Source organism: Carettochelys insculpta, chromosome 2, assembly GCF_033958435.1.
Source record: "Carettochelys insculpta isolate YL-2023 chromosome 2, ASM3395843v1, whole genome shotgun sequence".
NCBI classification, from domain to species: Eukaryota; Metazoa; Chordata; order Testudines; family Carettochelyidae; genus Carettochelys; species Carettochelys insculpta.
Window position 1 is genome coordinate 271,658,902 of NC_134138.1, and position 14,240 is coordinate 271,673,141.

The window sequence follows — 14,240 nt, forward strand, 5'->3', positions numbered from 1 at the left end:
AACTCTTGAGGTATCCCCAGTTGCTCCTTTATAAGGATGTTTAAAAAAAAAAGTCTCTTAAAACTGCAGCAGAGCTTGGAGTCTCTGAGGGGAGGGGAAGAGAGGAAGAAAAAAAAGAAGAGAGGAAAAAAACTTTGGCACACGTGTTGCCTTACATCAATCTATGTAGATGTTCTTTCCTCCTTTTGTGTAACACCCCTTTCCTCCTACAGACCACCCAAAGCCCTATAAATATTCCAAGAACTCTGTTTTTTCTTCAGCTTTCTCCTCAGAGCTGAAAGAAAAGAAACCACCAGGCAAAGAAAGGGAGGGAGAGAGAGAGAAAAGATGGCTAGTGAATTCAAAAAGAAAATGTTTTGGAGGGCTGTGGTGGCTGAGTTCTTAGCTATGAGCCTCTTTATTTTTATCAGCATTGGCTCAGCACTTGGCTACAATTTCCCTGTAGTCGGCAACAAGACAGCAACAGCTACTCAAGATAACGTGAAAGTCTCCCTGGCTTTTGGGCTTGCTATTGCCACCATGGCACAAAGTGTGGGCCATATCAGCGGTGCCCACCTGAACCCTGCGGTGACCCTGGGTCTTCTGCTGAGCTGTCAGATCAGCCTCTTTAAGGCTTTGATGTACATTATTGCACAGTGCTTAGGTGCTGTAGTAGCCACTGCGATTCTTTCGGGGGTCACTTCGTCTCTTCCAAACAACTCCCTTGGACTCAATGCGGTAAGCAGATGAGCTTTTCTTTCCCACTTTTGAGAAGACATTTTAATGCAAAACCAATAACCTACAGGGGAGAGCAAGCAGGTGTCTGTGGATTGCTTGAGGCAGCCAGTCACAATGCAAGAAACTGTGTTTAAAAGAGGGTTTAATCCAAAGCTTTCTGAAGTCAATGAAAGACTCTGCCTTGACTTCAGTTGCCACAGGGTCAGCGTTTGAGGGCTTACTCTGTCACTTGCTACTTTGTCTACTGCTATAAGCGTAAAGATATATAAACCATTGTATAGGAGACAGAGATCAAAGAGAAGGTCTTCTTCTTTCCTGAATCAGGAAGTTGTATGTTGGTGATTACTAGAATCACATTATGTTTGTGTTTCCTTTTTATGTCAAGTATGAGATATTCTAACTTGCCTAAAGGATTTTGATGCTTAATTCCCATTAAAGTTATTGACAACTGGGTGTTCAAATCTCTTAGAAGACTGAAATTCTCAGTCTCTGTGTCTTGTTCTGGTGATGACATTTAATGTGCATAGAGGGATGTACATTTTTATTGTTTTCAGGTTGCTCTTGCAGGCTACCAAATTAGGGGTTCAGATAATGCCAGCATGAATGCTGTGCAGGAACACAGATATCTCAGTAATCACAGAGAAAGAAAGAGAACAAAAGGGTAGGGGCAATCTATAGCAAAGGAAATCCTGTGTTCAAAATTCTACAGTAAAATACCTGTGCCTTACACTGAGAGCCAACTTGCTCTCTGACACTGAGTCACAGCTGCCACTTGTCTCTTTGGTGGTTCATAAATAGACATGGAAATGTTGAATTCTAAATTGCACTGTCCCTGAGGAGGGGAGGCAACTGTCTATAACAGGAGCCCTAGTTTCAGTATTTTTACAACCAAATATTTTTGGCCCTGTCTGTGGACAATAATGTAATTAAAGTTGCTCAAATCATTTGAGTTAGCTCTTCCTCCTTAAAATGCTGGCATTTCACCAGAGAGGCAACTAAATGGACACAGGTATCTTTAAGCATTTGTGTGGATTAGAATGAGCTTATTTCAATGTCAGTCACATGGCCACACACACCTTGTTAGTATTACCTATAGGAATATTAATACTGGGATTTCCCTTATGGCTAGTTACATCAGTTCTGTAAAGTACATTTATTTCAAATCCTTTGGAAGTTCCTTGCATATAAAGTTTTTATGACTACAATTTATAGCATTAATATTCAGCATCCCATTGAATTCAGGGAGCATATTTCCAAGTGATGGGTTTGATCCTGTGTCATTTGCCAGAGGTAACTTCTTTATGGGCAAGAGAAAATAGGCAAAAAAAGTTAGAGTATGAGCTGAACAAAAAATATAAAGTGGTTTAATGTGCTATGGAGCTAATGAAAATTATAAAACACACACAGAAAGGTAATATTTTATTTGTTACTCCAGAGTAACATGTGGGTGTCACTGGTCTTCATGCTGCATTATGATATAAATTGCTTGTTTATCTCCCTCGAATCTGTGGACTCAGGCATTTGGTGATCCATTTATCCATTCAGCTTCTAAATTTAGATACCAATTATTGATGTGACACAAAACCCACAGGAATCAATGAGAGTCTTTCCATGGACTTCTGTAGGCTTTGGATCAGGGTCTAAAGGTAGTGTGTTCTTGTTCCCTCTGAAGCCAGCTCCAGAGACTATGCAGATGTGAAACACATGGGACATGATGAAACCAAAGAGGTCTCCTGAAAACACCTAGCTGCCAGCTGCCATTACATGTGGGTGGTCTGTTTCCCAGAGTGTTTGCATTTGTATTTCCCCATCTGCATCTCAGTACCCTGAACCTGGACCATTGTGGACTGGGTACATGCAGAGATGGAAAAGTACCTCAAAACTTACTTGAGTAAAAGTGCCACATCTTTCACTTCTGGAAACTTGAGCACAATTAAGATGTGATGTGTGTTTGTGTGTGTACTTTCACTCAAGTAATTTTTCAGAGAGACACTAGTGGCTCGTACTTAATTACATTCCTCCCAAAGTAGCTGTACTTTTACGCGAGTAACTTCTGGAGTACTTTTTCCTCCCCTGGGTATGTGACACCAGGCAAAACCCCTCCTGTTTCTTTGATGACCCTCAAGTTATGAGGCTGCTATACACATTGCACAGACAAGGGGACGAGTCGGTGGGCAGGGAATTGGGACTAGAGTGCTGAAATGATAAGAAGGCAGAAAGGAAACTGACATAGGGATAATAAAGTGAATAGAGCCTGGCTGGTAGAGCAAAAGAGCTGTCCCTTGAGAAAAAGTGTCCCCTCCACTTGGGCACAGGGCCTCAGCCTTTAAGCAATACACCACAAAATCAGGACCCATATTTTTTTTTCCAGGTGAGCCAATATTTACTCCTACTGCCCTCCCAGACAGCCAAATCTAATTACCTATATAAAGTATTCAGGGGAAATCACTGGTGATTTTGCCCCAGGTGGCAATGAGAGTCCATTTTATCCCAAGAGCCTGAAAAACTCCCCCTGATCAGCAGCAGAAAAGCCTTCTGCTTCTTTACAGCAGCTCAGTGGAATTCAGTGGACTTTGTGCTTCTGGAGGAAAAGACTACCTTGCTGGGGGTGGGGGAGGGTATTTCACAGCTCTAGCCTCATATGGGTGTGTCTACACAGCATGGCTATTTTGGAATAATGACCACTATTCTGGAATAACTTTGTGAGTTTTATTATTATTGTTATTATTGTTATTATTATTATTACACAACACAAGCACTATTTTGAAATCATTTCTAATTAGCGGCTGGCTTATTTCGAATTGGGTAAACCTCATTCTATGAGGAATTTCAAAAGAGAGATTTTGGAATAGGGGCTGTGTTGGCAGGGAACAGGGGATATTTTGAAATAAACTACAGTGCATCTGTAACCCCAGAGGCAATGATACTATGTACTAAGGTGAGTGAGGTCTCTGCTCTATAGCCTTGGCTAAGATCCAGCTGGCTTTTAGCTCATGTGGCAGAGCACAGGGTTTTATCCTCCATGATCACAGGTTCAATCTCTTGTGCCAGCAACTGGGGTCTATCAGCATGGTATGTCCAAGGGTTCTAATCTGAAATAGGCTGTATTGCATCTGGATGCTCTATTTCGAAATAGCTGAGTCTGACTTTGTGTGCAAATGCGCCATTTTGAAATAAGCTATTCCGGAAAATGTCTTCTGAGATACCTTATTTCAAAATAATGCTGCTGTGTGGACATAGCCTATGTAAGCATGTCCCCATGATGGAATTTGCCCAGGACACTGGGCAGCACTCTCATCATGCCGTTAATGTAGCTCTCTAAGGTGCTTCTGAGTATCATCCTGAGCATGGGTCTCAATAATCTTCACAGTCAAATATTCAGAAAAAATTATTTTATTTTTCATTCGATGCTGCATGTTTTGGCTGGAGTCTCAGTGGGGGCATCTCCCTGGAGATGGGGAGAGCAGCAGCTGTTGTTTTCCCTGTGAGAGAAATAGAGAGGAAAACAAAGTTTATTCACTTCCCACTAGCAAGCCCAGATTGGCCGGTTAGCAAAGTTTTGTGCTGGGGAAAAGAGCACAGCAGCTGCCCTGACCCCAGAAAGTTTTCAGAACCTGTCACATTAGGTCACATGGGGAGAAACACAACTCAAGCCTAAGAGCAGTATTGGGAAAGGATATATATCTGCATTTGTGTAGCGGCTCCCCTTTTAACTGCAGTACAATAGGGAAGGGACAGAACTCAGACTGCCAGCTTTCAGGGGGAATGAGAGGGCACATCCTTGTGAAGGTGTAGAAAAAAGAGAAGTGGACGTTTTGGTTGGGCTGCAATTCCTGGAGGAGTTGTTTCTGTAGTAACTTTATTGGGCCCAAATTTGCACAGATTTTGTGGCCCAGAGTGCCTCCCCACAGCAAAAAGCAATGCAAAGGAAACTAAGCAAAATTATAGCAACTATAAAAAACACCCCAGGAGAGATGCAAGGGTGCAGAGAAAAAGGGTGGAGGTAGCAGGGGAAAAGTATAAAATGCCTTTAATGGCTTTACTGTTAGAGACTTTTTGGTTCTAAGGTAATCACCACAATGACCATATTGATGGGGCCTGATCCAAAAGTCACTAAAAGTCAAGGAAAGTACATAGTCCCAGACAGGCAGCTGTGCTAGTCTGTATGTTCACAAAACAAAAAAAACCAGTCATGGAGCAATTTAAAGATCACAAAATAATTTATTAGGATATGAGCTTTCGTGAGGCATAAGAAATGGGTCTGCCCCATGAAAGCTCATCTCCTAATGTATTATTTTGTTAGTCTTTAAAGTGCTACATGACTACTTTTTTGTTTTGTGAAGGTAAATACATGTAAATACATATATTTAATTCAGCAGGCTCTGACTCTGGCACTAGTGCTGAGGTACAGTAAGAGATAAAGTTGGGTGTGTGCAGTTGTATTACATCTGGCCCTCCTTAGTTAGTCTTTAACCCTGGCACTGTTAACACAGGAAAGCTAACTGCTTGCAGTTTAAAGGAGGTTGTATTTTTCCATCATCTTGCATCTTCCTTTTTAACTGCATCATTTCAGATTTCCATCCCCAGACTAGTTTGCACATAGTAAAACTGCAAGAGCAGAGTAAACCCAGGTCACAAAGCTTTGGCTATTAAATGTAGCTGACGACTCTCTTTGAAACAGACCTGTCAGCCATTTACACCAAGCAGACTATTACTAGGCAAGCACATGCCTGGATTAATGAAAAGAAGACAAAAGGGAACTAAGAAGTGGCAAGATAACTGCTGCAGCAAAGATATTTGCTGCCTACCAATGTTTAATTGCAGTAAAAATATTGCAGGTCAATTTCCCCTATTAAAATTATAAGATTGTGAAAATTCATATTTTACTGCCCCACTGTGAAGCTTAGCAAGCAAGGTCCTTGCTTGTTCTGGAAGACCTTTCTTTAAGTTTGGAAAATGAGAGATAATTCTGCCTTAAAGTAAATGAAAAAAAGAATCAAAGCAAGGTAAACAGAAATGGGGACTAGAGGAGATTTAGAGGAGGAAAAACAAGAACAATAAATACCACTGACTGTTTTAAGGGAGCATGCAGTGGACTGACAGAAACTGATTACATAGAGGAGATGTCTTTCTATCGTTTGAACAGACTTAGTTTCGATATGTTGGGACACATTTGGGGCTAGTCTTTTAAGAGATCACACCAACTGCAAGTCAATAATTAGGGGAAGAGCAATGCTCTGGAGGTCAGCCTTCCAGGGTTCTATTTAGTGCATCTAATAGGGAATGCACTAAATCAAATGTTCAGGGCATACTCATCAGTCCTGGTAGTCCTTGTAGTTGTGAGGAGCAAGGGAAGTCAACTGGAGAGTTTCTCCCATTGACTTTCTGTTGTAGGAACAGTGGAGAAGGTCACCCTAAGGTATGTTGATTCCAGATATGCTAGTCTCATAGTCTCATTCTCCCCTCATGTAGAATTGCCCTTATAAAGGTGTTCTTTTTGTTATGGGGTTACTTGCATGTTATTCAGCAAGTATGCTTTGGACACTATCTTTAATGGGTAGTCCCTCTACCAGCTCCATACCCAAGAAAGCTTTCTTCAACAGATGAATCAGCAATGGCAGAACCAGGACTGTACAAGGGAGGAGGCCAAATGGTTTGTATTGTCTGGTTAACCAGGCTTTGAAATAAACCAAAAGTCTTGCCCAAAAGAGGAAGGGAGCAGGGGATTTCACCACAACGTTATCTCTTTATCACAGCAAGGTGAGTGAATGACAATAACCACTACTTGCATAGTACTCGTTACCTCAGCACTTTGCTATTACAGGACAAATCCATCCTCATGTGCTTTGTACAAGTAACTCTCTGAGAGTGGTCTCTCCAGTTATGATTAGACTGCTGTTGCTATTTCGGGATACAAGTGTATCCCAAAATAACAACTCCGCGGTTTTCGCTGGGCTTGAAATAGCAGTGCTAGCAGCACTATTTTAAGTGCATTATTCTGGTTCCGCTACCCATCATCATGAGAGAGGTAATGGAACCTTCAGAAGAGGCCTTATTTTGAACTTTGTGCCATTTGGATGGCACCAAGGTCGAAATAAGGTATCGTGAAATAATTTATGTAATTTGCACTGAGCAAATTGTGTACATTATTATGAGGTACAACTGCAGTCTAAACATAACCTTGGTGTTGTATTGAATTTCCCAGACTGACAATTGTTTTGACATTTTCTAAACAAATCATTTCAATTTTTCAGTGTCAAATGACTTTTTGGTTTGAATTTCAATTGTCTTTTCAAAGAAGTTTTTTTTTTTTTTAAAAACTTGAAAATGGAGTGAAATTTTTGATTTGTGTCAAACTTTTGTCACATTTTTCTTCATTAAAACCTTGAAAAACTTTTAGGTTTGGATGGACCTGAAACAATTTTTTTTTTGGTTACGCCACACCAAACCAATAAATATATAGATGTAGGTATAGATATAGATGTAGATATAGATATAGATAATTCATGCATATTTGAACACAGAATAGAGAAAAAGAACAGAGCTGTGTTTTAACCAACATGCCAGGAATAGCTTCCACATATGGTAGAAAGACTCATATTGTCCTGACGTGGTGATTCAGTTTTTCCTGTTTCCCTCTTTCATTACAACCGCAGCCTCAGACTGTGAGCTCATGCAATCTTAAACAACATGAGATCAGACTGGGTCAGGAGTTGGGTGGTGAGGCTTACAAAGAAAACCCCAATATTGTAGAAAGTTTATGAATGTGATTGAGTAGGCAACATTTTTTTGTCCTCAGAACTAGCCTCATGTTATGGAATATAGGACTGCCAGATGTACCAGTGAAAAGATGACACATAAATCTAAGGCCTTGCAGAAGACATGACTATTTATAAATCCTTGCACCTTAGTCAAATTTCAACGTAATTACTTACAGTTTGCCTACCTAAATGCCCTCAGTGGTTTGAATAAAATACAGTATTCTCTTTCTGCTGCTGGCCTACCCTGTTGTGTTATTTCCTATACTATTAAAAATACCCAATAGCTGCTGTATTGCCCTCGAGAGGTGGCTATATTTCAGTGATGGACAAAATGATCCTTGCATGCCGTATATCATGTTTAGAGCAATTTTGAGATTTTTTTTGAGGAGATGGACAAAGAGAACTAGTAGTAGGCATCCTTCGATCCCAAGGGATCATGGGCTGGTGCCCCAGTTGGACTGATTCTAGCAGAGTCTTCTGTGGCTGTGCAATCCAATCCGGGAGTGGCAGTTCTTTCTGCACTGTGAGCAGCAGTAGGCAGATGTCGCTCTGGTATCACGGGCACGGATCTTCCTGAGGGCTCTCCTGTCTTCTGCTTCCTTCACCAAGGTAGTTTCATACATAGCAAGAGCTTCCTTCACTCCCTGTTTCCAGGCGTGCCTGTCTGAGGCGAGCAAATGCCAGGTGCTCACACTGATAGAGAGAGCACTGAGGTCATATTTGCACGTGTCCTTGTAGCACAGTTTAGGTCGCCCTTTCGTCCTCTTTCCGGATGACAGTTCGCCGAAGAGGAGGTCCTTCGATATTCGGCCATCTGTCATGTGTGAGACGTGGCCCAGCCAGCACATACGTCTCTGTTTGAGAAGGGTGAACATGGAGGCGGTGCCTGCCCTCTCAAGCACTGCGCTATTGGGGACCTTGTCCTGCCATGAGATACCGAGTATGCGCCTAAGGCAGCGCATGTGGAACGTGTTGAGCCGCTGCTCTTGTTTTGAGCGCAAAGTCCATGTTTCACTGGCATACAGCAGTGTGCTCAAAACACAGGCTGTGTAGACCTGCACCTTGGTGTGTACGGTGAGCTTATTGTTAGCCCATACTCCCTTCGTCAGCCTGGAGAACGTTGTGGCGGCTTTTCCAAAGCACTTGTTGATCTCGCTATCAAGTGACAAGTTGTCCGAGATCGTCGAGCCTAGGTACACGAACTCCTGGACGACTTCCAGTTTGTAGTCTAGCACATTGATAGATGGCTCGTTACCCAGGTTTTGGCCCATCACCTGAGTCTTCTTTAAGCTGATTGTGAGGCCAAATTCCATACATGCATCCACAAAGAGAACTATAGAATTATTATAATATTTCATTGTTTTAACTGAACTTCATACTATAATGGTAGCTAATAACATTCAACCAGGGAGATGGTGTGACTTTGATATGACACAGAGGCACAAGAAGAATCACTTGTTTGAAAACGGTACTGCTGTTGCTATGTTAGTAGCTTGTTTCCATAGTGAGAGAAGATCCATCTTTTGAATGAGATATACAAGTGGAACCCAGGGGTAAGCGTTATAGTTAATTTAGGAAGAACATGAGAGTTTGCCATTATTTCCTGGCTGTGTCACCTCTTTGAAGTGCTGTTGTAGTTTCACTTGGAGAAGTTCCTTTCTTACCCATCTAAAAATTAGTTAGTGTTTCTCAGTCTGCACAGCTGCTCCTTCCTGAGACAAAAATGTCATGTGCTGTCTGTGATAGACTAGTTGCACCCAGTATATGCATTTGGAAACCCCTATTGGTAAAGGATAATATACCCATAATTGTTTGGTGTGCTGTTGTAGCTGTGTGGGTCCTAGGCTATTAGAAAGCAAAGTGTGTGAGGGAATATCTTTTTTTGGATTACTGTAGGTGAAAGAGACAAGCTTTTGTGAGCTTACACAGAACTCTTCTTCAGGTGTGGAAGAAGAAAGCAAAGTGTCACAGCTGAGTGGCCACAAGATGGAACAGAATATATTTAGCTGCAACGCTCTGAGTCCCTTTCCCAGACTTCAAAAAGAATGCTGTGTTTGTCTGAAAGCTTGTCTTTCACACCAACAGAAGCAGGTTCAATAGAAGATCAGGCCTGCTAATGGGGGTAGGGGAAGGGAGAAGACAGATGATGCCTTGGCGCCTGTGTTAACCAATGCTCGGGTGAGATACCACGTGTGCCCTTATTTTCATTCAAGTCTTTAACTGCTAGGACAGACAGTCCCTTTGCAGCAGGCAGCCAGGGAGGCTGACGGGTGCCTCAGTGGTTGTACTGACAGCCTCCTACACCTGAGTCTTTAACTGCTAGGACCAGAAGTCCCTTCACAGTGGGCAGCCAGGGAGGTTGACGGGTGCCCCAAAAGTCTGCTCTGTGGAGGCAGCATGACTCAGCGCTCAGCTCTCAGTACTCCCCACCAGCGACCAGGCTCATACAGCTGAAAAAGCAGCTGGGTTCTTTTTTTGTGTTCAGTTTCCACAGTAACAGGAACAGTTAGGTTAAAACTTTGTCAGTTACTTATTTATTGACTAAAGAACTTAACTCTTATGGTTACAAGATTACAAGGTTTATACTTTGTTACAAGATTACAAGATTTGCACTTTGTTACAAGATTACAAGGTTTGTACTTCCCTTCTTTAGTTATCAATAGCTAGCATGTAACAATTCATAGATCTGTTACAGAATGTACACAAAAGCAAAAGCAATACACTTAACAGGTCTTATTCTCACCCCTGCATTACCCAACATGGCGTGACCAATCTTTTCACTCAATCTCTCAGGAAAAAGCGATACGAGGAATGGGAGTCTCCTGGGACCTCGGGAGGCAAAGACCTTCCTGACCAGCAGGTAGAGGTAATTGGAGCTCAGTTAGAGGGGGCTGCCGGGCCCTACTTTATACCCATTGGGTCATGTACCCTCTTCCTTATCTCAAAAGATGCCAATTGAATTAGATCACCTCGTGACACTAGTTCTCACAGGGAGTTCAAGGATCTAGTTCACACCTGTGAGGTGGAGATAATTTAGGGCATTCTTTCTTTATGGGCCGGAGGTTTCCTCATCTGGGACATTTGTGTAGGTGGATCAACTGATGGTACTAGCTAAGGGCAGCCCGAGGCCCCAGCTGTCTGTTAGCCCATTTGTCTTTTGTTGTCTGGTTTCGGCCCATTCAGGGTCGTTATGTTGCATTTTGCTCCAGAGCATCAAAAGACTGTGTCTAAAATAAGCACATCTGCTCTCTCAGGCATTCCAGGGCTGAGCTGTTTCTTTCAACCCTGTGGTGCTCTGAAGAACCTAGGAGAGATAAGTTGGAGTAGAGCAAAAAAAGGGGGGACTCTGTCTGGCTACATTCCACCCCCTTGATACGCCTCACTATGTCCCAGACGGCAAGGTGGTGGTGATGCCAGCACCTCTTGCCCTGCTTGGAGGAAACTAAAATCGGCCCGTAGGGATGGCCTCATTAGGTGACTTACAACTGAGGGATTGGTTAGGATCGCTTTCCAACGCCATATACTGAATGTGTGCAGAGGATACAGCTACATTAACTAAATGTTTAACAATGCACAGAATAACACAACAAGCAATCACAGTGATTAAAATGGTTAACAAAGTGGTTATGATAGAATGAAGTAAAGGAGTTAATGAAAGTCCCAAATGTTGGGCTAGCCAATCTAGCCATGAAGCTACTCCATCCTCAGTGATGGCATGCAAAATTTTAATTGCACCTTTTATTGTAAAGACATCTTGTTCAATTTTCCCTGGGTTGTTTACATAAAAGCAGCAAGATTGGTTAATTACTGCACATACCCCTCCCTGCTGGGCTAAGACTGCATCTAAGGCTATTCTGTTTTGCAGGGCAAAACAAGCCACTGATTGAATTTGCTCATTGAGTTAGCCTAAGGTGTCTGCAGTGCAGTTTAGTGCTTCCTCTACCTGCCCAGATACATTCACTACAGCTTTCTCGAGCTCAGCTACTCCAAGCCAGGGCAGGAATGCATGAGTAAACTGGTGAAAATCTGTAGGGCGTTCTATAAGAGGGTTTGTGGAAACTCTTTTTGGTGATCGATGCAGGAAGCTTCCAAGGTTAGTGACATCTGGAGCCATAATGTAGGAGTGCACAGTAAGTCCCCCGGGATCAGCATGCCTTAGTGAGCACCGTCCTATCTAGTTTATTGGGAGATACTTATAGGCTTTGCTTCCACAGATAAAAATAGTCCTGGCTCCTTCTTTAGGATAGAGGAATAGGGTCCCTTATACCACCCTTGTCTTGTGGGTTCTTGCTTTGGGGTATGGTGAGTAATACAATAACTGGTGTTGGTGGCTGTGCAATATAAAGCAAGCAGGACCTGTAGGACTTGGTCTGCTAGGAAAAGAGCCATTTTAGCACACTGGTTTGGAAGGAAAGTATTACTATTTACCAGTGTGGGGTTGTAGATTTGTCCAATAGTGGGGATGATATACAAATAATTATTATACCAGGTTTTCCCCTTGGGGTACTGGCTAAAATTCAGGGGAACAATGGTAACATTACTATGTACAGGTGTGCCTCCAAGGGAGACATTGACAAGAAATCCCCAACAGATTAAGTGCCCCTGGTGGGTTGTACTCCCTGGGTTTGCGTAGACATCCCAGGTTCCCAGTTTGTTATAGAAAGCCAAAGTGTGAGTGCATTGCTGGTACTCCAGCCACCCTAGGTGGGGCCTGGTACCATTACCATTTTCAAAACAAATAGGATACATTACTTTAGAGGTTCCCATTACATACTGTAATGGTTGGCGCCATACCGTAGGTTGCCAGTGTTCACACCACCCCCTTGGCCTCTCCCCAGATTCATTTCGGAGGTCATGGTAGTAGGGGTTGCTGTCATCGAACCAGGTGGGTCCCCATCTGAAGATGTCGCTCGTTCCACCAGCCATTTAGGTTTAAGGGAACAAATTCAACTCCCAGTCCTGTGGAGGAGTTTAACAGGGTGCACATCCAACAGTTTGTGGCACCAGAAGCAGATGTGATGGTCTGGATAGCATTCTTGAGGGGATGCTCGGGTATTGCGAAGACCGCTGTGATTAACAGTAGCACCATAGCAAGTTTAAGCGTCATGTTGCTGTCTGGGCTGAGGTCAGCTACACAGATAAGATAAACGTTTTTGAGGTATATCTAGCTTGAGGTAGTAATTGCCTTTTATCCCCTGGAAGAAAACACAAAGTCAGCCGGTCTTGGATACAATCCAAGCCTCAGTGCTCGTTATTGGCACCTGTCCAGAGTCCGAGGTGGTCCACACACCTTTTCTGCTGTATGATTGGAGGACACACGTTTGTGTACCAAGGCTAGGGTGTTTGATCACAATGGTGTCCCCAGGAGCATACTTAGAATCCTTGAGCAATGCAGTTTGAGCCAGAGAAGCTCTTCCTGTAGGGAAGAATTCCTTACTGTTTGGACTACCTGTAGGGGTTTGCCGATTGTTCAGACATTGTACTATAGTGTCCAGTCTACTCTCCCATGTACCATCCATGGGTTTTAAGTGATGCTTTAATAGCCCATGCCATCGCTCAATTATGCCATTGGATTGGGGTCGGTACGGGAGGTGGAAAACCCATTGAACTCCGTTTTGGAGGGCCCACTCCTGCACAAGTTTATTCTTAAGGTGTGAGCCATTGTCTGATTGGATTTCTTGGGGTATTGGGACGATTGCTGTTAGGCGGTTCAGTCCCATAATGGTTGATGGTGCTGTTGCCAATCGAGTTGGGTAAGCAAAACCAATTCCTGAAATGACTTCTACCCCAGTTAGGATACATTTCCACCTTTGTCTTGTGGTGGATAATGGACCGATGTAATCAACTTGCCAGGTTGCCCACAGTGTTTTCCCATCTCTCAGTCTGGCAAATTGTTGTCCTTCAGTTATGTGCTTCCTGGTTACAGCACAGAGGGCACAGGCTTGCACCAAGTCTCTGGCTTGTTGGTGGGTAATAGGTCACCCCCTGGTATGGGCTTGCCATACCAGTTCATCACTCCCTGTGTGTCCCAGAGTCTCATGTAGCCGTATGTATAAATGCTCCCAATCTACCTGGGTGGTAAAGATCTGAGCTGCTGCAGGTTATTTAGCTGTGCAGCTGGAGTGTTGTTCTTTTGGTGGGCTGACACTTGTCCTATGTTTAGGGGTTGCTGGGTGGCATGATCATAGAGCCATTTCCAATATTCCAGTCCCCATATGGGCTTTCCTCCTATTTCCCAGTTGTTATTCTTCCAGTTATCTATCCACTGGGTGGCGCCTGCCCATATGGCATATGAATCAGAGTATATAGTACGGGCTCCGGCTTCACAAGCGAGTTTAATTGCTGCTAGCTCTGCGAGTTGGGCGGAGCCTTCAATTAACATAGTCGGGGTGTGGCGGAGTTATCTGCTGGGACTGCTGCAGCCTTTCCCTTCCACTTTCCCTTAACTAGCTTAGCACTGCCATCAATGAACCATACTCCCTCAGGGTGAGAGGGGTTAAATGGAGCGGTGTCTCGGATAGGAGATGGTTGTGGGGGTAGGTGGTATTCCTCGGGCATGCCCACCTTTCATAAAGATTCTTTAATCATGGTGGGCTTTTGTGCAGTGTCTGAACCACCTACCCTGTGGTGTATGTACAGTGCCCATCTCTGGGTTGTCATTTTCTGTGCTACACCTGGTGGCAGCTCCTTCCCTTCCAATATGCATTTAATAATTGGAAGAGGAGCGTGAATAGTTATATTCTGAGTCTGAGTTAGCTCCTC

General features: G+C 43.3%; 1 protein-coding gene across 1 annotated transcript in view; it reads left to right on the forward strand.

The window, feature by feature from the left end:
• Positions 1-252: 252 nt before the first annotated feature.
• Positions 253-14,240, forward strand: part of AQP1 (aquaporin 1 (Colton blood group)) — a 41,654-nt gene continuing 27,666 nt past the window's right edge. Inside the window, exon 1 of the mRNA XM_074985179.1 lies at positions 253-717. Coding sequence (XP_074841280.1) covers positions 328-717 — 390 coding nt within the window. The 5' untranslated portion in view covers positions 253-327. The remainder of the gene's footprint in view (positions 718-14,240) is intronic.